Source organism: Theropithecus gelada, chromosome 8 (genome assembly GCF_003255815.1).
Source record: "Theropithecus gelada isolate Dixy chromosome 8, Tgel_1.0, whole genome shotgun sequence".
NCBI lineage: Eukaryota > Metazoa > Chordata > Mammalia > Primates > Cercopithecidae > Theropithecus > Theropithecus gelada.
In genome coordinates, this window is record NC_037676.1 from 18,698,977 (window position 1) to 18,722,322 (window position 23,346).

At 43.4% G+C, this 23,346-nt stretch overlaps 1 protein-coding gene across 3 annotated transcripts in view; it reads right to left on the minus strand.

The window, feature by feature from the left end:
* Nucleotides 1-23,346, minus strand: part of SLC18A1 (solute carrier family 18 member A1) — a 35,380-nt gene that overhangs the window by 10,324 nt on the left and 1,710 nt on the right. For 2 of the 3 annotated variants that reach the window (XM_025394495.1, XM_025394496.1), the window contains 9 exons: nucleotides 22,709-22,955; nucleotides 20,653-21,016; nucleotides 19,958-20,016; nucleotides 16,329-16,412; nucleotides 15,017-15,109; nucleotides 13,412-13,501; nucleotides 13,110-13,153; nucleotides 6,839-6,899; nucleotides 6,661-6,756 (listed from right to left, as the gene is read on the minus strand). In XM_025394495.1, the coding sequence (XP_025250280.1) occupies nucleotides 6,661-6,756; nucleotides 6,839-6,899; nucleotides 13,110-13,153; nucleotides 13,412-13,501; nucleotides 15,017-15,109; nucleotides 16,329-16,412; nucleotides 19,958-20,016; nucleotides 20,653-21,016; nucleotides 22,709-22,832 (1,015 nt within the window). In that variant the 5' untranslated portion in view covers nucleotides 22,833-22,955. The remainder of the gene's footprint in view (nucleotides 1-6,660; nucleotides 6,757-6,838; nucleotides 6,900-13,109; nucleotides 13,154-13,411; nucleotides 13,502-15,016; nucleotides 15,110-16,328; nucleotides 16,413-19,957; nucleotides 20,017-20,652; nucleotides 21,017-22,708; nucleotides 22,956-23,346) is intronic. The other variant, XM_025394497.1, reaches the window with a different exon arrangement.

Sequence of the window (23,346 nt, forward strand, 5' to 3'; positions counted from 1 at the left end):
TCCTAGGACAGGCAGTCACTAGCTACTTGTCTCAGCCACTGAGTTGTGACTGGGGAACTTTACTCTTTTCACATGCCTTTCTAATTATGCCTGAAAGCCCCACTCCTTTGTTAAGGAGAGACATTCTAGCAAAAGCAGGGGCCATTATACACCTGAACATAGGAGAGGGAACACCCATTTGTTGTCCCCTACTTGAGGAAGGAATTAATCCTGAAGTCTGGGCAACAGGACAATATGGACGAGTGAAGAATGCTGAAGTTAAACTAAAGGATTCTGCCTCCTTTCCCTACCAAAGGCAGTACCCCCTTAGACCCGAGGCCCAACAAGGACTCCAAAAGATTGTTAAGGACCTAAAAGTCCCAGGCCTAGTAAAACCATGCAATAGCCCCTGCAATACTCCAATTTTAGGAGTACAGAAACCCAACGGATAGTGGAGGTTAGTGCAAGATCTCAGGATTATCAATGAGGCTGTTGTCCCTCTATACCCAGCTGTGCCTAACCCTTATACTCTGCTTTCCCAAATACCAGAGGAAGCAGAGTGGTTAACAGTCCTGGACCTTAAGGAAGTCTTTTTCTACATCCCTGTACATCCTGACTCTCAATTCTTGTTTGCTTTTGAAGACCCTCCATACCCATACTTGCCTGGTAAGCCCATTTAATACCACTCTCACTGGGCTCAATGAAATCTTGGTCAAAATCCTACTAACTGTTGGATATGTCTCCCCCTGCACTTTAGGCTATACATTTCAATTCCTGTATCTTTAACCTCCTTGTTAAGTTTGTCTCTTCCAGAATCGAAGCTGTAAAACTACAAATGGTTCTTCAAATGGAGCCCCAGGTGCAGTCCGTGACTAAGATCTACCGCGGACCCCTGGACCGGCCTGCTAGCCCATGCTCTGATGCTGATGACATCAAAAGCATCCCTCCTGAGGAAATCTCAACTGCATGACCCCAGTACGCCCCAATTCAGCAGGAAGCAGTTAGAGCGGTCATTGGTCAACCTCCCCAATAGCACCTGGGTTTTTCCGTTCAGAGAGGGGAGACTGAGAGACAGGACTTGCTAGATTTCCTAGGCTGGCTAAGAAGTTCTAAGCCTAGCTGGGGAAGGTGACTGCATTCACCTTTAAACACGGGGCTTGTAACTTAGCTCACACCTGACCAATCAGATAGTAAAGAGAGCTCACTAAAATACCGATTAGGCTAAAAGCAGGAGATAAAGAAATAATCAAATCATCCATCACCTGAGAGTACAGGGGGAGGGACAATGATCGGGATATAAACCCAGGCATTCCAGCTATCAGTGGCAACCGCCTTTGGGTCCCCTCCCATTATACGGGAGCTCTGTTTTCACTCTATGAAATCTTACAGCTGCAAAAAAAAAAAAAAAAAAGAAAAAAGAAAAAAAAGAAAAGAAAAAGAAAAAAAGAAAGAAAGAAAGAAAGAAAGAAAAGAAAAAAAAAAGAAATCTCTGAAATACGGGGATAATCATAATTTCTACTGGCCATAGCAGACAGGCCAGTTGTGAGGTTTAAATGAAATAGTGCATATCAAGCATTTTGCATAGTGCCTGTCGCAGAGTAAGGGCCCTACAAGCACTGGTCTTGATTATTATCATCATAACTGGTGAGTGACAGTGTCAGGACTGGAGTCCAGGCCTTCACACTCTAACTCCAGGCGTTTCCACTACACCACATCCCCAGTGTGGTAGCACAGATGGCTCCGGTATAAGGGACTGCTTGAGATCAGCAGAGTGAGTTTCTCTGGATCTCTCCAGCCCTTTTAATCCCTCTCCGCACCTAGAGAAAACAATGCAGCCTAACAGAAAATACCATGGCAATTACAATTAAATTAAAAGTCAACAATCGACTAGTTATTGGCTGACAACTTGTTTGCTTTTAATATTCTCTTCTATGGAGTAGAAGTAAACACACCTTAGTGTATTTGTGTAGGCTATCTGGACAGGTGGCAATCTGTTGCAAACTGTACCCATTCGTTTATATTTAATTGCTTAAAAAAATTAAAACTACTCAATTGTTTATCTAGTATGTGGAAGTAAGCACCTCTAGGAAGCCTACAGCCTCCTGGATACAGCTCCTTGACATCATTTTAAATGGTGTGAAATTTCCTGAATCAGATTTTTCTCAATCCATGTTGCTTGTTCTTTAGGATCTGATTATAGCTTACATTTTAGCAGTACTTTGTGCAAAATAGATGCTCCAGAATATGTATCTATGGATCCACATCTGTTTTTAACAGTGAATCTTTAAGGGATGAGGGATTACACATTTTGTGACTACCAAAATGGTTTAAACTAAAATAATTACTAAAATTGTACAAAGAATTTTTTATTTACTGACAGTATCCTGTATTCCACACACTGGGCTAATCCATTTAGGATCCCAGATCAAAATGACCCTAAAAAATATCTACATTTTTATAAATTAAAAAACTGGAGTTTATCTTAGTCTGTTTTATTTTTGCTGCTGTAACATATTACCACAGATTGGGTAATTCGTAAAGAAAAAAGATGTATTTGGATCACAGTGCTGGAAGCTGGGAAGTGCCAGAGCATGGCACCAGCATCTGCTTGGCCATCTGGTGAGGGACCTCTTGTTGGGTCATCATACGGCCGAAGGGTATCACATGGAGAAAGGGCATTTGAGAGAGAAAGGAAAAAGGGGCCAAACTCCCCCCTTTTGTAACTAACCCACTCCTGTGATAATTGTTTTTATCTACTCATAAAGATGGTGCCCCTAGGGCTTCATTGCCTACTAAAGGTTCCACCTCTCAACACTGTTGCATTGGGGATTAAGTTTCCAACACACAAATTTTGGAAGACATAGCATTCTACCCCTGACCTCCAAAATTCGTGTCCTTCTCACAATGCAAAATGCATTCATTCCATCCCAATAGTTTAAGAAGTCTTAAGTGGTTCCAGTATAAACTCAAAAGTCCAAAATCCAGAGTCTTGTCTAAATTAGATATGGGTGAGATTCAAGGTATGATTAATCCTGAGGCAAATTCCCTCCAGCTGTGAGTCTGTGAAATCAAAACAAATTATACTTGGCCCTTTGTATTCGCAGGTTTCACATCCTTGGATTCAACCAACCTCAGATCAAAAATGTTGAGGAAAAAAAAATAAAAATAACAATACAACGATAAGAATAAAACAAACAAGAAAAAATACAGTATACCAACTATTTACATGGCATGATAGAGATGATTATAGTACATGGAAGGATGTGTGTAGATTAAATGCAAATACGATGCCATTTTATGTAAGGGACTTGAACATTCTTGGAGTTTGGTAGCCATTAGGAGTCCTGGAACCAATCTCTTATGGATACCAAGGGATAATTTATCTACTTTCAAAAACAGTGGTGGGACAAGGATAGAACAGACATTCCCATTTCAAAAGCAAGCAACAGGGAAGAAGAAAGGGGTAACAGGTCCCATGAAAGTCCAAAACCCAAAATGGAAAACAATATTAAGTCTTAAAGCTGGAGAAAAACCACCTTTGACTCCATGTCCAAAATCCTGGGCACACTGGAGTGGAGATTGGACCCCCAAGGCATCAGGCAGCCCCACCCCTATGGTCTTTTTGGACTCAGTCCACCCAGCAGCAATCATGGGTTGGAGTCTTATGCTTGCAGGCCACCAGGCTGGTGCCCCTACAGTTCTGTGATCTTGGAAGTGGCTGTCCATGACATCTTTTGAAATTTAGGTGGAAGAAGTCATGCACCCATAGCTCTTGCATTCTGTACAAGTGCAAAATTTGCACCACATAGACACCACCAAGGCTTACCACTTCCACCCTCCAGAGTGGGAGGCCAGGCCACTTCTGGGCCCGCTTGAGCCATGGCTGGCACAGTTGAGGGGCACTGCACTGAAACGCAGAGAGCAGAGTCCCAAGGTGGTCCTGGGCCGTGAGCCCATGGAGGATGCCCCAGGCTTATTCCCAAACCATTCTGCCCTCCTAGATCTCTGGGCCAGTAATGGGAGGCACAGTTCCAAAGATCTCTAAAATGCCTTTGGGGTCTTTCTCCCACAATCTTAATAAACGGTACTTGGCTCCCTTTTATCCATACTAATTGCTTTAGGTTGCTTGGCCACACTCTTGGTGTGCTCTCCTAAACATGCCTTTTCCTTCTTTCCAAGGCCAGGCAGCAAATTTTCCAAGTCTTTCTGTTTTGCTTCTCTTTTAATCATAAATTTCACCTTTAAATCATTTATTTGCTCTCACATGTCACTATATACGCAGTTAAAACAGCCACATGCAGCCTGAAGCTTTGCTGCTTAGATATTTCTTCTGCCAGTTATCCTAGTTTATTGCCTCTAAGTTCTTCATTCCATAAAGTCCTAAGCTATGGATACAAGTCCCCCAAGTTTTTTGTAACTGTATAACTGTAAAACAAGGATGGCCTTTACTCTAGTGTCCAATACCTTGTTCTTCATTTCTATCTGAGACCTTTTGAGAATGACGTTTACTGTCCATATTTCTATCAACTTTCTGGTCACAACCTCTTAACCAATGTCTAAAAAGATTCAGTTTTTCTCTATAGCTCTCCTCTTCTTCTGAGCCCTCACCAGAATCACCCTTAATGCCTTAACCACAGCAATACAGGCTCTTTCTAGCCTGCTCCTCCAAATTATTGCGGCCTCTACCAATTTCTCAGTTCCAAAGCTGCTTCCATGTTTTCCAGCATTTGTTATAGCAGCAGCCCTGTTTCTCAGTACCCATTTTCTGTCTTAGTCCATTTTCTTCCTCTGTAATATAACAGAATACCAGAATGTGTGATTTATAAAGAAAAGAGATTTATTTGGCTCAGCGTTCTGGAGACTGAGACATTCAGGGGCAAGCCTCCAGCATCTGTTTGGCCATCTGGGGAGTGCCTGGTTGCTGGATCATAGCATGGCCAAAGGGGATCACATGTAGAGAGAGCGCCCACAAGAGAGAGGTGAAGGGGGCTGAACTCCCCTTTTATTATAACAAACTCACTCTCATGATAATGGCCTTCACCCATTCATGAGGGTGCTCCCATGACCTCATCATCTCTCAAAGGTCCCACCTCTCAAGACTGTTGCATCGGGGATTCAGTTTCCAACATATAAATTTTGGGAGACACACTCAGACCACATCAGAGGTCAAAGAGGTTAAATAACTTATCCAAGGTCACCATCAGGAAGTGACGTGGTCAGGATTCAAACCCAGGTGGATCTGGGCTCTTTCCTCTCCTTGGTGAAGCTATCTAGCATACCGTGGGCCACACAGCAAGCACTCAGAGGCAGACTACACATTACTTTCAAAAGCATGGACTCGCTTGTTCCTCCCAACACACTCGAGGGGTGTTCTTCATGTACAGCAGCAATTTTCTAGGTGTGATCACTGACCAGCTACATCAGCATCACCTGGAAACTTACTAGGGATGAAAACTTGTTTTGACTGAATTGCTCACTGTCTTTTGACTGAATTGCTCACTGTCTCCCAGCAATCAGAGTTTTAACAAGCTCTCTAGGTGATTCTGATGTAGTTGTTGGATAATCTTTGATGTCAGACTTTACAGACCACGTAGCATTGAGGAAGCTATAAAAGATGGTGGTAACTGAGTGACTGGTAACTGAGTAATTGGTAACTGGCAACTGAGGCTGGTGCCTAGGCTGCTGGGGAGGAGCTACTCTGTGTTGCAGCTGCTCACCAGTATGGAGAGCCTGAGAGGCCAGAGCCTTAGGGCAGGGGATGCATTATCTGCACTGAACACCGACTAACTCAATTAATCGTCATGGTCAAAAGCACTTGCAACCCATAAAAATTCAATTTGGCACTAGGAGTGCAGCTGGGAGTCTTGCTTAGAATTGTCCCCCCCAAAATTAGATTTAGTGGTTTTTATTGCATGCTGAACTATATCAGGTTCTTATCAGCTTCCCTTCTGGCCTTGTAAGCCTCTCCTCCTGGCAGTGACGGAGCAATTTGCACGTAGCCTTCCCCATCCTCTTTCCTCAGTGTTCCTGGGAAGGGCTACAGCCTCATCCCCAAGCTCCTCTCTAAGTCTCTGCATGAACGAAGGAAGCTGGAACCCTTTCTCCTGGGCCCATAGCTTTTCCTAAGTGAGGGCTACATAAGCACCTTTATAGAGGTAAAAAAATAATAATAATAACCAAATGATAGTCTTGAGGATGAGGAGCTGCAGGGAGAAAAATGTGGATGGTAATGGTGCACATGAATATTGTACATGGAACAAAGCATTTTCACCTCGTATGTCATTTATTCATCCTATTTCCCTTGAACTAGATAGTATTTTGATGCTCATTTTAGCAATGAGAAAAGTGATGCTCAGAGAGTTTAAAGTCTTTGCACAAGTTTTCATAGAAAATCAAAGAAGCTGAAACCAAAACCTGAATCTTTGGACTGGAAATCATTAATCATTCTACTGCACAGCTAGGTATGTGACCTCTCCATAGCCCCTTTCATCCTCTCCCACCCTCCCCTTTCTCAGACTGCTTCTTTGAGGGACTGCACACCCGCTTGGGCTTGATTCATGGGTGTGGACATGGGAGGTCATTCTACAAAGGAAGCACACTGTCCCCATGTAACACTGAACAAAAGGACTCATGGCACCCACCTCCTCCTGCCAGGCCCTGAGCGGGGCTGAGGGCACTTACCCAGCTGCCACTTGGGGGAGCACATGGTCTGCATCATCCAGATGGGCAGTGTGGGCTCCAGGATGGCCACTCCCATGTTGGCAAAGCAGATGGACCCTGGGGAGACCATTCTGTGAGCAGCCGTGGCTGCCTGAAGCCCAGACACTCCCCGCCCAATGGGAGGTCATCGCCAGCTTACCTGCAGCCACCAGGATGTAAGGGTCTTTGAGAAGCATAAAGAGTGGAGTCCCCTTGGCACTCTGAGAACATGGATGACAAAAAATGTCCATTTGTACAGTGCATACATCTCTCCTATTTTCACAGAATCTGAGAAGATGCAATTAGGGGCTTAGAGACAATCTACAGCAGCTCCTTTACTGCAGAGACCAGGAATCGCAGTGCAGGGAGAGAAAGTGACTTGTCTGATGCCACAGAGGAGCTGGAGGCAGGGCCCCTCCTGTGCGCAAGGTAGGCACTGTAGTAGTCACAGATAGAGAAGCAATATATTCCAGCTGTGATTCCTGCCTTCACATGACCATCAACAAGGTCAGAGTGAACTGGTAGCAAGATTAGGGTTGGACATAGGTGTCTGGACTCATGGTTTCCACTAGATCTCCCTGGTACTAATGTTTGTCCTGGGAGAACCACAGGCAGAGCACCGAATCCCAAAAGCAAGCACAGAAGCCCATAACTCAGAAAGCCTTTCAAGATTTCTGAATTAATTCTGATAATTTTGAGCCACACTGGACTAAGATAGAAGAAGCAGAGTTAAAATGCAGCCTAAACATGCAGTACCCACTCTCATCAAGACACACTCTCATCTAAACTTGGTCACCCCACCCTCCTTCCATGCATCCCAGCAGTCCCTCAGCCATCGTTGTTGCCTTTGCCTGAACTACATGCCCTTTGCTTCTCCATAGTTCCAAGGTCTACCCACTCTTTAAAGTCAAGCTTAAATGGCTCCTTCTTTTCCAGAGTGCTCCCTGACTCAGTAGCTGGGGCTTCTCTCTCTTTCAAACATCCTGAACACTATGTCCTAATTCTTCACGGTGTTTACTACATTCTGTCTTGTAATAGATTTGATCATTTTGGTATGATAACCCTCTCTGCACACACACAATAGTGGATTGAGAAATTTAGAGATTCTAAAACTAAAAAGATCATTCTCTCACCCCATTATTATTCAAACTAAAGAAACTGATGTAAATCATTAAAATATATATTTAAAAATCCAATAAACCCTTTGATCCAACAGTGCCACTTCTAGGAATTGACTCTAAAGATTAATGCTAACATTATAAAAATGCACACATGTAAATTACAGCAATATTTGTAACTACAAAATACTGAAAACCACCTAAACACAGGAGATGGAATAAAATATGGTGCACACACAATTGTGTACCGTTGTGTACACATACACAATTGTGTGTGTGTGTGTGTGTGTGTATCACACAGGTGTAAAATAATGAGGAAAGGTTCTATGAATTAGTAGAGTAATTTTCAGGACATATTATTGAGAAAAAAAGGAGAATGCAAAAAAGAATTCACAGTGTGCTGCCTTTCATGTAAGAGAAAAGGGAAAAATAAGAAAACACATAAGCTATTTATTTTGAGGAAAAAACACAAAGACACAGGAAAGACAACCCGGAAGGCATTAAGATTGGTTACCTACGCGTGGTAGGGGTGGGGGAGGGGAAGGGTTAGAAAGACTGGAAGGATTGATGCTTTCTGAGTATACCTTTTTGAATAATTTTGACTTTTAGGTGGTAATGTTTTATATATTCAAAAAATAAAACTATTTTAGTGTTTTGGGATGAATGGAGCCCCACCTTGGTCAAATTAGTATGTTGAAGTCCTAACCCCTAATATGACTGTGTTTGGAGACAGCATCTTTAGGGAGGTAATTAAGGTTAAATGAGGTCATGAGAGTGGGGGCTCTAATCTGCAAAACTGTTGTCCTTATTAAAGGAGGAAGGGACATCAGGGCTCTTTTTCTCTGTGCACACACACTGAGTAAAGGTCATGTGAAGAAACCTGAGAAGGTGGCTGTCTGCAAGCCAGGAAGAGAGGCCTCACCAGAAACCAACCCTCAATAGTACCTTGACTGCGGACGTTCAGCCTCCAGAGTCATGAGAAAATAAATATGTGTTGTTTAAGTTACCCAATCTGTAGTATTTTGGTCTGACAACTTGAACAGATTAATATAATTAGCCAGAATGGAGGAAAAAAACTAAAACTAAATGCCAAAAAAAAAAAAAAACCCACAAATGGATGCAAATGAATTTCAAATGCATTATGCATTATATAATCACACTAAAGGTGGAAAAAAGAACCAATGCAAGTACGGTAATTTCTAGATGTAGTATTTGGCTATATTCACTAAGTCTAAGGGAGAAAGAACTGAAAAAATCTTGATATTTCTTGGTAGGTTTGTTTTTTGTTTTTTGTAATAGCATGGGTAAGTATACAATTATACAAATAGATAAATGTTTTTGTCTATTTGTATAATAGGTATTTACCTATTTGTATAATAGGGGGAGACAAATTTCTTACCTTGAAAGAAGGAGAATACTTGTATGGAATGGGGCAAGCAGGGAAAAATCCCACGAAGTTGGGCTGGAAGTGGAGGTCTCAGTACGAACTCATGTGTGTGTATTAGCTCCATCATTAAGACGGCAGGGAAACAAAGTGATCCCAATGGCAAAGAACACATCGAGTGCCCATAGTTTGGTTTCTTCTTTTTCTTTTCTTTTTTTTTTTTTTTTTGAGACAGAGTCTTGCTCTGTCACCTAGGCTGGAGTGCAGTGGCGTGATCTTGGCTCACTGCAAGCTCCTCCTCCCAGGTTCTCACCATTCTCCTGCCTCAGCCTCCCGAGTAGCAGGGACTACAGGCACCCGCCACCACGCCTGGCTCATTTAAAAAATATTTTTAGTAGAGATGGTGTTTCACTGTGTTAGCCAGGATGGTCTCGATCTCCCGACCTCATGATCTGCCTGCCTCGGCCTCCCAAAGTGCTGGGATTACAGGCGTGAGCCACTGTGCCTGGCCCCATAGTTTGGTTTCTAAACACCATTCATACTAATAAGAACCTGGGCTCCTTGGCAAAATGATTTCAGGGCTGAGGCAGGGAAAGTACAAGATGAACGTAGGACATATTTTTGTATCAAAAAGTAAAACATTACTCAAAAAACAATGAAGGTATGTTAAAATGACACAGCAACCAGTTAAGGGGCTTTGACTTGTCAAATCTAAGACAATTTGAGCATCAAAACAATTAAGGACTGGAGGCCAGGAGTTCAAGGCGAGTCTGGGCAACACAGGGAGACTCCATCTCTATAAAAAGTTAAAAATAAGCTGGGTGTGGTAGCATGCCTATGTAGTCTCAGCTACTCAAGACACTGAGGCAAGAGGGTCACTTGAACCCAAGAGTTGGAGGCTATAGTGAGCCATGATCACACCTCTACACTCCAGCCTCAGTCACAGAAAGAGGCCCTGTCTCCAAAAAAAAATTAAATAAGTAAATAAATAAGGAGAGTGATGAGCTACAAAAATAGGACTCCATGATTCTACACTGATAATAATCAGATAAATTTTTTTTAAGTTTTTTCTGAACATAATCACATGTACATAAAATTATCATATACCTATTTAGGTATTAATATTTATAAATATATATGCATAAAGGCAATAAGAAAGGAATGTCTATTCTTTTTTTGTTTTTTAGGGGTTTTTTTGAGACAGAGTCTTACTTTGTCACCCAGGCTGGAGTACAGTGGCTTACTGCAACCTCCGCCTCCCAGGTTCAAGGGATTCTCCTGCCTTAGCCTCCTGAGTAGCTGGGATTACAGGTGCGCACCACCATGCCCAGCTAATTTTTTTTTTTTTTTTTTGTACTTTTAGTAGAGACAGAGTTTTGCCATGTCGGCCAGGCTGGTCTCAAACTCCTGTTCTCAAGTGATCCGCCTGCCTTGGAGGAATGGCTATTCCTTACAGCAAAGTGCCAACTGATGATTTGGACGAATTGGTAACCTAGAAAAACCAGTATTTTGTAAACATTATAGTAAAGGCTAGGTCAGTCAAGAATCATCAATGGATAACAAATATAGGCAGAAAGGAAATTTAAGGAGGAGTAGGAGATTTATATGACTTTACAATGTCTCCCACAAGTTATTTATTAGTTACAAGGTGAAGAAGTAATAACTACACAAGTCACCCAGACGACACCTTGACCCAGTGATCAAAATGGACATCATCACTGAGAGGTGATGGGCATTAAATACCTCCAGACATGACACTCAGAAGGCCACGGTATCATGAAGAAACATCAGACAAACCAAATTTAGGAATGCCCTATAGATAATTGTAGTCTTCACAAATGTCAGTGTCATGAAAGATAAAGGCTGAGAACTTTTCCAGATTAAAAGAGGCTAGAGAGGTGTGATGCACAAATGTCTTATGCAGTCCTGGACTGGACCGTGAACTAGAGAAAAAAAAAACTTCCATGGAAGACATTATCGGGATAATTGACACAATCAGAGTAGGCATTGCAAATCAGACTAAAGTATTATATCAATGTTAAATTTCCTGAATTTGATAGCTCTATTGTCATTACATAAGGAAATAATCCTGTTCTTAGGGAAAATGCTCTAAAGTATCTGGGGTAAGGGAATGATACAATCAATCTACTGTCAACTGGCTCAAAAAATTAGTAATAATAATAATGTATATTTGTTAGAAAGAGAGAGAATGGGCCAGGTGCAGTGGTTCATGCCTATAATCTCAGCCCTTTGGGAGACCGAGGGGGGTGGATTACCTGAGGTCAGGAATTCAAGACCAGCCTAGCCAACATGGTGAAATCCCGTCTCTACTAAAAATACCAAAATTAGCTGGGTGTGGTGGCGCATGCTTGTAATCCCAGCTACTTGGGAGGCTGAGGCAGGAGAATCTCTTGAACCCAGGAGGCGGAGGTTGCAGTGGGCCCAGATTGTGCCACTGTACTACAGCCTGGGTGACACAGCAAGACTCTGTCTCAGAAAAGTAGATATTTGTGGGTGCCTCACTTTCCTGGAATCTCAAGCTGGATTTACTTGCTGAATAATTCTCCATGGCTGCACAGCTAATAATAAACAATGGCTGAATCACCTGGATGAGTGTCCCTATGCTTTGGCCAGGGCTGGAGGGGTGCCGGGCCCAAGCATATTCCAGGCCTGGGAGCCTGTGCAGAGGGTATTTGGTGCTTCTTGCCCTGAGGAGTCCTGGATGGGTGGTGGTTATGACCTCCCTCCCATGGACCCAGACATCCTACTCCTAAAGCCAGTTTGTAAAGAGCAGCAGCATCTCAGCAGACTGCGGGAGACTCCTGGTCGCTCTGGGGGAATTGGCACTCTAAAAGTATTGATTACGTCATAGTTTCTAATTCTTTCAGATGTTTCTCTGTTTACCCTCGATTTCATTATCCGTAGAGTGAGGCTAAAAATTGTACTTATTTCATGGAATGTATAAGATGCAGCATAGATGGCGCACTAAGCGGAGCTCCTGGTGCATGAAAAGCCCTGAAGAATGATGAGGGGCCTCACGACTTGTGGAATACCTTGACGAATTGTGGAATGCAAAGTCAAGGCCTTTAGATCAAACTTTTTTACACTTGATGCACTTTCTTACTTTTTTTCCTTCGTGGTGGGATATGGATGTTCCAGAGCCATTTTTGGCTTAGAGTCAAACAAGTACCAACTCTGATACTTATTAACTGTGACAGAATGACAGTTAGGGATGTTCACAGAGGATATCTTTTATTGGAGAAGAGGCTGTCTAGGTGGCCCCCACAGCCTTCATCTCTGAGATGATGTTACAGCTCCAGATACTCAGTCCCCAATGTCATTATCTCCTAGCTATAATTACATGTGTGTGTGTGTGTGTGTGTATAGATATGGAAATCTCCAGATATACATGAATATATATGTATACATACTCCATATATGTGTGGAGTATATATACACTCCATATATATGTGGAGTGTGTATACATATAAATATACTCCATATCTATATTCATATATATCTGAAGATCTCCATATATATCTCCATATATAATATATATAACATATATAATATACACATATATATTATATATTATATGTGTATGTTATAAAAGCCTTGTGAAGAATCAAAGAAGCCATACAGAATATATATACAGAAGATATATATATATATATATTGTATATATTATATATGGCTTCTTTGATTCTTCACAAGGCTTTTCAACCATCTTTGTCCAACATCAAGCCAAATACCTCACTATCCCCCACACTACGTGAAATGTAGCCCTATCCTAGAATCCAAACACAGTTCTCACTTTCCCTGACTCTATTCCTCTTTACTTTTCTTCTGATGACTTGACAGGCATGCCTGGGTTTCTGCATTCAGCCATCCTGTATATCTGTTAGCAACGGAGCTTTGCGTCTGCTTACCTCAGGAGAGACTTTGGAAGGCTGTAGGATGCAAAGCTGGAGTGCTAAGAAAGAAAGAAGGCGAGACAGTTCAGCGTGTCTACTGAATAGCTGGGGGTTCCAATAGCAGCTGTAGTGCTACCACCCTATTATGTGCAAATTTAACTCTCTGAGTTTCTTCTCTCTTTTCTACAGTGGGGCAGTCCTTGATTCATCAAAGCATGTCCACACCACCCATTCTTAGTCAAGACGGACACCACAACATAACACATTCCCAACCTGACCTGGGCCGTGTCCTGCTGGAGGCTCTGATGGTGACTTACCTCCATCCAGTAGTGCCAGGAAGGCCAGGATGAGGAAAGGTGCAGACTTCCCAACAAACTCATACATTACACTTCCGAAGGGAGCTCCCACTGGAGAGGCAAAGCACACACAGATTCCAGAGGTGAGGGTGAGTCCTACCCAGTGAGAACTGTCCACATTTACACCGTGAGCATTTGCAGAAGGGCTGCTAGGGGCTAAGCTCCACCAGAGGCTCTGGGAATTCAGAGATGGAGACATGATCCCTGTCTCCAACAAGCCCACTTTCTAGTGGATGAAATGTATGTGTGTGGGGGTGTGTGTGGGGGTGTGTGTGTAGGGAGGGACCCAAATAATTAAAGCATGGTGAAAGTTTGACAGAAAATGTTGCATACAATGAACGCACAGTTGATGTCTCAGGAAGTCCAGGCAGCCACTAGGGCTTTGCCAAGTGCAGAGTATCTGGAGGGGAAGAAGCTTGTGTGAAGAACACAGAGGTGTCAGAAAAGAGTGTGTAGTTAGAGAAAGAAAGGAGAAAGTGGGTGTTAGCAGAGTATGAATATTTGAGAGGAGAAAAGTAGAGCCTTGCATAGGCAGGAACCTTGTATACACAGATGAGTCATCTACTTGGCTTTGCAGCCTATGGAGAGACATCAGGGAAGAAACACCACCTACTCTGGGCTCAGGAAGATTCTTCAGGTGGCATCGTGGTGGAAGGAGGGAGCACACAAGAAGGGGGCTGCTGCCAAATTCTAACCCAGAAGTGACAAGGAGCCAGGAGTGGCTGTTGAGGATCTAACAAGCTTGTTCATTTGGGAGTTCACTTGGGACATGATAAAGGACTTCAAGATGCACAGGTTTTAGATTGGGCGTTTGGTTTGATAGATACTAACAAATAACAGGGATTCTGTTTCCTGTGCTTCCCATGGGGCTAGAGGGTGGGGCGTAGGCCAGGGAAGAGATTTCAGGTGTTTTCTTTTCGATGCGCTTGTGAGCTCCTAGAAGGCAGGAACTATGCCTGGGGCTTCGCACCCTACAGTACTGGCACTGTGCTTGGCATGTAATAAGTGAAAGTATGTCAGTTGTCAGTAAAGTAGTATGAAGGATGAGCCTCAAAGAAAGGGTAATTTTATCGTTTGGAGCTTGGGTTTCCAAGGCCAGAAAATTGGAGTCTGTATCCTGGCTCCGGCGTTTCCTGGCTGTGTGATCTTGGATGGCTATTTCGCCATTCTTATTTTCATCTCTATAATGGGGAAAATCAATCCTCCTTTCTTTCCTGGTGGTGAGGAATAAAAGAGATTATGCCTGTAACGGATTTAGCAGAGCATCTGGCAACAGCCATGCTCTGGTGGTGTGTGCATGGGAACTGAGACGAGGCAGTGGCCTGTAATGCGGGGAGGCTCACTTCCTCCAACAGGCTGGGCTTCCAGACCTTTCCCTGACCCTTATGTGTTTCCCAGCTTCTTAAGGAGAAGGAACTTTTACATTTTCTCAGTGATATTTCTGAAGGAGTTGAAATAGGATGAGGCCAACGAGGGAAGGAAAATACTCGTCTTCCACACCTCGGGAACACCTGCTTCCTGGAATCCCACCCTCCCGAACCCAGAGCTCCAGCTGGTGCCACTTACCCAGCAGCCCCAGGGCCAGGCCCCCCAGAGCAATTCCCATGGCTCGTCCTCTCTCATGGTCATCGCTGTAGACACTGGCCAGCATCCCAAGACCTGTGCAGAGAGTGACAGATGCAACTGGCCCCCAGGGGCTTCTATCCACCTCTCAGAACCCTTGGTCCCACTCTGTTATCTCTTCAGTGACAATCTTAGCTAGAGTTTCAGTTTGAGGGGTTTTATAAAACTTAACCCATAGTATTTTTCAAGTACTGCCCTCCCTAGTCCCCCAAACCCCCACATTGTCCACTCCTGTTCAGAATATTGTTGAAAGTACAAGGCCTCTGGGAAGGATAACACAGAAAATCCATTGTCTGATTATACCATGTTTCATAGCATTTTCTTGTTTCTGAGCATGTTTCCCTAAACGAGGGGTTACAGAGCAGGTCAGGGAAAGGAAAACCTAGGCACACAGAGACCATTCTATTTAACAGGGATGCCCAGGGAAGAACAGAAGAGCACTGGGGACCTGGAAGAGAGTGTGGGCTAGTGCTGTACGGCAGCTGGACTCTCAGGCTTTCATAGTCATGGGTAAAATGGCATAAAATACCAACTTCATGGGATTGCATTAGATATTGTATTCACCAGTACTGTGAAAACTGTACTGGTATTACCGATAGTATTAACATGATTATTCCTATTAAGTACTAAGAGGGGGACAGACAAAGGACCATTGAGTGGCACTAAATAAAAGCCTGCCCTTCTTCATGGTTTTACTGGAGGCTTGTTCTGACCTGAGCTAGCTGCATCTGAATATTAGCAGAGGAAGTTATGTCAGGCTCAGGGATCTATGGACCCTGTCAGAAATTCTATAATTCCTTTTTTTTTTTTTTTGAGTAAGGGTCTAGCTGTCACCCAGCCTGAAGTGCAGAGGCACAACCACGGCTCACCGCAGCCTTGACCACCTAGGCTAAAGCCATCCTCCCACTTTAGCCTCCCAAGTAGCTGGGACCACAGGTGCACACCACCATGGCTGGATAACTTATTCTCTTTTTTAAATAGAGATAGCTCTTACTATGTTGCCCAGGTTGCCCAGGTTTGTCTCAAACTCCTAGAATCAAGCTATCCTCCTGCCTTGGCCTCCCAAAGTGCAGGGGTTACAGGTGTGAGCCACTGTGCCCAGCCCAATTCCCTTATTTCTGAGTCACAATTTCTACCTATCCAGATGATATTTTCCTTAATTTCTCCATATAAATATAGGATCTGAGGTAGTAAGAGATGTGTGTGTGTGTGCATGCGTGCATGTGTGTGTGCATGATGAAGTTGCCAGGGTTACCTGCAACAGATGAAAATGAAGATCCAATGCCTTGAAGGGTTCGGGCCACAAAGAGTAGAGTATAGGTCCCAGAGAAAGCAAACACTGGGCAAAGAGAATAGCAAGATAACTGCATTAGCAAATTGCCTTTGCTTCCCTGGCTGCCAGAGAACATGCCCATGATACTGCAGATATGAGTCATGACGCATATGTTTTTAATAAAGCATGATGACTGTTCCCTGTTTTTTGAGTTGTCTTTTCAATCTCCTACTCCTCCATCAGAACCACTTTTTAAATGCAAGAAAACTGAGAAACCACAGAAGTATAAACCAAGTCACCACACAGCAGATGGAAGGCTGAGTCTCTACATCTCTTGCCAAGAACCCAACATTCTGTCCACTGAAATGAGGGATGTCCATGAAGCTCAGTGTCCTGGGCTGGAAACTGATTCTTAGACCATACTCCTGGATTCTCCATGTGCGACACCCAGATCCGGTCTTTACCATTGCTGGGTCCTACAGGGTCATCTGGAGTACAGTGACAGTAACGGGGTGCTTCGAGGATTATGGGAATTGGGTAGAAAATAATATATTGTGATACAATCAGATCCTTCTTTATATCTTATATTGAATGATCTTTTAACCAGACAAAATCAGCATTTATTGAATTATACTGAATACGCAGCTCTCCTAGACTCTGTAGCAAATGCAAAATAAAAATAGCATCTAGTTATTGCCCTTGCAGAGGGTCAGTCTGTTGAAGATGAACGCCCATGAAACTGAGAACCAACAGGAATATGTTACCAAAACTAAATCAGAGGGTGCTGCTGGTCAGGGTAGTTAAGTCCAGACATGTCTCACCTCCAATTCCAGAATAATGTCTCCTAGAGTAAGAATAATCTCCTCAAAGTGTCTGAATCAGAAAAATTGTAATCCCTTTGCCCATTCATTACAGATGTCTTTGGTTGTGTTTTTAATCTTCTCCCATTACTTCCCGACAGACATGATCACACTGAACTTCTCCTTGTGTCCCAAAGATGTACATTCTTGGTCTCTCCTTTCCTGGCCACCAGCATCTTTTCTCGGGCTTTGTCATCTCCAATCTTTTCTGTCTACTCTTCCAATGTCCTTTGAGAACAGAGTGGCCCACTCATCTTGGTCTGCCCAGAACTTCCTTGTTTTTAAAACTGAAACTCAAAATACCGCCACAAAAACAGAAAGTCTGACATCCTGGGAAGCCCCTCGCTATAGTGTGGATATGGGTTGTTTGTCCTCACCAAATCTCATGCTGAAATTTGATCCCCAGTGTTGGAGATGGGGCCCAGTGGAAGGTGTTTGGGTCTTGGGGGCAGATCCCTCATGAATAGTTTAATGTCCTTCATTAGGTGGTGAGTGAGTTCTCACTCTACAGTTCTCTCAAGAGCTTGTGGTTTAAAAAAGGCAGGCACCTCCCTCTCCTCTCTTTTGCTTCCTCTCTCATCTCTGCACAGCCAGCTCCCCTTCACCTTCCACCATGAGTGGAAGCTTCCCGAGGCCCACACCAGAAGCAGATACTGGCGCCATGCTTCTTGTAGAGCCTGCAGAACCATGAGCCCACAGACCTCTTTCTAATATAAATGACCCAGCCTCAGGTATTCCTTTACAGCAATGCTAAATGGACTAAGACACCCCTCAATTCCAGGCAAGACAGGAGAGTCGGTCATTCTATTTAGGAAAACCAAAGCAGTTTTTTTCTTCACTTTGGACCCTTTACATGGGCCACCATTTCACTCTTGATTACATTAGGCATGGCGGATGGAGAGGTTAAGGGTAGTAATGGGCATCAACATTCTCTTTTAAGTATTTTTTTGAAACATCGGACAATGCTGCAAGGATACCCTAAACATCAAAAGTATTTTCTTTTGGTTAGAATTAGGCCAACTCCATGTAGTCACACAGCTATCCTATAGAAATAATAATTATTTAACATATACAGTTTGGTATAAGTTAAATAATAATTATTTAACATACATAGTTTACTTTAAAAGTAAAGCTTTTAAAACATGAGTTCTTGGCAGAGAATCAGGCAAAGATATCCTGCTAAAACGTCCCAGATCCACTAGCACACCGCATTGTCTTACTTCTCAGTGTGTGTCTCATGTCTCCCCAGGCAACCATCATACACTTCTGATACCTGGAATCTTGTCTTTTCATTCTTTATGTGACTATGGCCCTCTGGGCATTATACATGCACTGCATGAAATTGTATGGAATAAATCTTAAGCCTCATTTGATGAAATAGGGCATCTTATTTTTAAATTTGCTGCCTAGCATAGGCTGAGCTTCTAGAAGTTCCAAGAACAGTGCTAACTTGAATTTCTGCATTTTCTTCAAGTCCGCTAAAATTTCACCAACAAGATGCAGTTCTCAGAGAGAACCTCACACCTCAAGTTCTTGCACTTTGCAGCCTTCCAGCCCAGAATGCAACAAATTCTTGTTAAAATTGGGTTGATAGGAATCAAGTCCTGTGCTGGGAAAGAAGAGAAGCTGAGGAAGAGGAAGAGAGAAAGTAGATAAGAAACGGAAAGGTAATAAGAAAAACTCGAGGGAGAAGGAGGTATGTTGTTGGAGAGCAGAGGATCAGCAGGGCCACCGGGAACCAAGGCTGGATCCACAGGCTGCCTTAACCTGCAAATGCTAACCCCTTTTCATTCCTTCTTCCTTTACCTCTCAGCATCAATTTCCAGACTTGCTTTTCTCATGTACTGTGTTTATTCCATCTCCATTTTATTAGAAACATTTAGCTGATCCTGGATAGACAATTTGTCTTTCTCTTTCTTATTTCTTTAGAAAATTTACTTTTCTAAGCTTAACCTTTAAAGTCCTTAACTGAAAAGGAGTAGGCTTTTTGGAATTTTCCAGATATTATTATCCAATTTCCATTTTTTTTTGTTAGTTGCCCTTTACCATGGCATATCGAAAAAATATCATTGCTGGGCCGGGCGCGGTGGCTCAAGCCTGTAATCCCAGCACTTTGGGAGGCCGAGACGGGCGGATCTCAAGGTCAGGAGATCGAGACCATCCTGGCGAACCCGGTGAAACCCCGTCTCTACTAAAAAATACAAAAAAACTAGCCGGGCGAGGTGGCGGGCGCCTGTAGTCCCAGCTACTCGGGAGGCTGAGGCAGGAGAATGGCGTGAACCCGGGAGGCGGAGCTTGCAGTGAGCCGAGATCCGGTCACTGCACTCCAGCCTGGGTGACAGAGCGAGACCCCGTCTCAAAAAAAAAAAAAAAAAGAAAAAATATCATTGCTTCTTGTAGATGGAAAGTTTGTATTAAACTTGCTCAAGAGATTACTGATACATACATAACACATACACACACACACACACACACCATAGCATACATATTCAAACAGCTTTCATTATGTCCAGCTGAAGGGAATAAAATATCTGTTCTTGTATAGCAGAATAGACCAATTCCAACTAGACTGAATTGTCACTACTGTTATAGTCCGCATACCAAAAAGAGCAGAGCATTTAAATCAGTATCCCACTCTGCTTAGTCAGATGCCTAATTACTTTCTAGGCTACCCTGCTATCTACATCACATTCACTTGATAAAATCAAAGGTAATCAGTGAAGGGAAGAAAAGAGGAAGCAAATTACTTACTAACTGTGGAGAGAAACATGATAACAAAGCCAGCAAACATGGGGATATGATATCCAATCCTAAAAGGGAATTGAAAAAAAAAAAGATACAATTCCAACAGGCACTCATATACTTGGACTACATTTTTAAATGTAAGTGGGAGCAGAAATGCAGCTATTTGGGAGTATGGTAAAACATGCCTCTGAATGTAGCGTGGAGATGAAATAGTGGATGAGTACGAGCAAATAAACAAACATGCAAATATGACCATATGTTAGGGCCAAAATTCTCATTTCCAGAAAGGATAGCCTAGGTAGAGTATATAGGTAGAGTGTATATCTCTTGAAAATATCAGAATAATCCTAAATACAACTTCTGGGAAGCCAGTGCTCTAGATTTTACAACACGACTGTCCCGTTCATACCCTTTTCCCATTCAAGCCACGCTCCAGGTCACTGATATAACATCACAGCACACTGCTGTTCATGGTTCTCTTCTCGCTACTCAATACTCAATATATCACTAAGAAAATCTGATCCCATGACGTTTCATCAGTAACAAGTTATTCTTTGCATAACGAGCTTTCCAAATAGCTGACTCCCCTGGGGAACCAGACAAGTGAGTATTTCTTCTTTTTCCCTTCCAACCCCCTTTGTATACTTTTCTAGTCCTCCTACTCCTGTGTACCGTGCAGGGCCCTACACCCAGTGAGATACCTGTTGGTGAGAGGGCCCACGAAAGGGTTGACCAGAAGTTGCATCACAGCCTTTGAAGCAAACAGAATCCCGACCCGGGTATTCTCTTCCTCCAAGAATTCTGTGCCTTGCAAGCAGTTGTTTTTAGGAGCTGAGATGGCTTCAGTGGCTGGAGGTGGGATGGTGCTGGCGGTGTCATTCATCCATGCTATGCCACTGGGCACGCTTTCTTCAACAGCCATGGTGTTGTTGTCGAAGAAGGAGAAGATGGTGGAAAAGGGAGGAGAGGCGAGGGCATGTGGGGAACTTCCGGCAGGGCCAAGGTGCAGAGAAGAGTTGACTTCTTTGAACTCCATGTCATATAGGAAGGTGGGCACAATTGGTACTGAAAGTCAGAGGACAGGTTATGGGGGCTAAGGACAGATGTCATCTTACCACTGAAAGCCAAGGGGCTAAGGACAGATGTCAATTCTACTGAAAGTCAAGGAAGACAGGTGATGGGAAATAAGGGCAAATGTCATCTTGCCACTACTAGGTTCAGGGGCACTATGACAAGGTTCAGCCTTATGCCCAAGGCTGGTGTCTGGAGTGGCATGGTTTAAAAGCTACTAAAAGACTGTGCCTACCCAAGTTATCCTGTTAGCTAAAGTAGCTAAATTCTGCCCTTATATAATTAGTTCTCATTCTTCATGGTTTCCACATTGGCTAACTCTCCTACTCACTTAGATTGACATGGAACCCTCCAAACTAACACGCACTGAGCTACCACAACATTTCGCAGACATATCCAGCTCTCACACAGACCTGGCCAGAGGAGGGGATGGTAGGAGGCAGGGCAGGCTGGTCAGAGGAGCCTCAGCTCTGGGACCCCTGGACAGGGCTTTAATCCCAACTCTGGCACCTGTTAGTGGAGAGGCCTTGGGCAAGTCACTTAACACTTCTGAACTTCTTTTTCTCTTTTACAAAGAAAATAGGATTTACCGTGATGTTTAAGATTTAAGATTATAATTTTGTGCGTGTGTGTGTGTGTGTGTGTGTGTGTGTGTGTGTGTGTGTGTTTCCCCTGGGAGCAATGATTCAGTATTCACTAATTCAGTGTTTGCAGTGACTTTACAGAGCATAACTATAACTACAGAACTATAAATAATGAGAAGTGATTGTATTAGATTAACAACTTGTCTCAGAAAGATCCTTATTTAAAAGCATATATTTTGGCTGGGCGCGGTGGCTCATGCCTGTAATCCCAGCACTTTAGGAGGCCGAGGAGGGCGGATCACGAGGTCAGGAGATCGAGACCATCCTGGCTAACACGGTGAAACCCTGTCTCTACTAAAAATACAAAACAAAAAATGAACTGGGTGTGGTGGCGGGCGCCGGTAGTCCAGCTACTCGGGAGGCTGAGCCAGGAGAATGGCGTGAAACCAGGAGGCAGAGCTTGCAGTGAGCCAAGATCGCACCATTGCACTCCAGCCTGGGTGACAGAGTGAGACTCCATCTCAAAAAAAAAAAAAAACACACGAATATTTTACCCGAGAGGAGAAACCTTTTAGTACCCATTTATACACGGGTATAACTTAATGTAATGATTAGGAGAGTAACAACTAAAACAAAGCAGGATTCCAAAGGAAAGAAGCACATGGAAGGTAAGGTTTTGATAAGAAATCGGATATCCAAATAAAATATGCTATTTTTATAGAGCAGAGGCTGGAAAGGCACCGCTGTGAGAAGATGCTCACTGCCCCAGAGGCACTTGGAGTTATTAGCATCTTGGGGAGACAGTCTGGGGAGGAAGAAAAGCACAGCCAGTTCTGGCTCCAGGCCATCCTCTTCTCCAGTCAGACCCTCTCTGGACCTCCTTCTTTTTGAACCTCCTGAGTCTTTTAGCTATGTTTGACAAGTTTCAGACTCCATTTTCTGTAGGGTTTTTTTTTTCCCCCATACCCAACAACCTCTGTGTGTTTTTGAGCATAAAAAGGAAAATTCTCAGATGGATTCGCTGTTGAACTCAAGCAGGGTGTACGCTGCTTGCTGGGGCCCAAAGCAAATTAACCCTCAGCACAAAGACCCCCAAACGTACCCACCACAGTAAGCAGCATGTTGTCCAGGAGTAGAGCGACGAATACCACCACCAGTACCAGCTGCCGGGACGCTCTCCCTTCCTTCAGCAACCGCTGGGGAGCGACCAGAACAGTCCGGAGCATGGCGAGGGCCAGGCTGGGGCAGTCTTCCCCTGCAGGCTCTTAGGGAAGGTCCTGTGACAGCTACAGGTCTCCTGCAGCCTTTACAGAAGAGGGGAGGGAGTCTGCCCGGGTGAATGAAACTCACTATTGAAATGAAAAGTGCAAAGGGTTGCAAGTAGTAGGATGATATTTGGAAACATCTCCGTGTCTGTATCACTGTTCACTTCTCATACAACTCAATAACTCACCGGGTTCCCAGAATGCCTTCCAAGTAAGCATAGCTTACTAAATTGCTTACTAAATTCAAGGGAAATTAATGCCTAGATATAAATCCAGATAAAAATAGATGCTCTACAGATCACTTAACCCTGTGTTTTTCAAACATCCAACACTTATTTGCCTATCACATTGATGGTTTATGTCATATCTGAGGACTACCTGTACTATCGTTTGCTTCATCTTTTCCTCTAAATCCACTCTTTTAAAATACTGAGATACTGCCAGGTATGGTGGCATGTGCCTGAAGTCTCTGTTA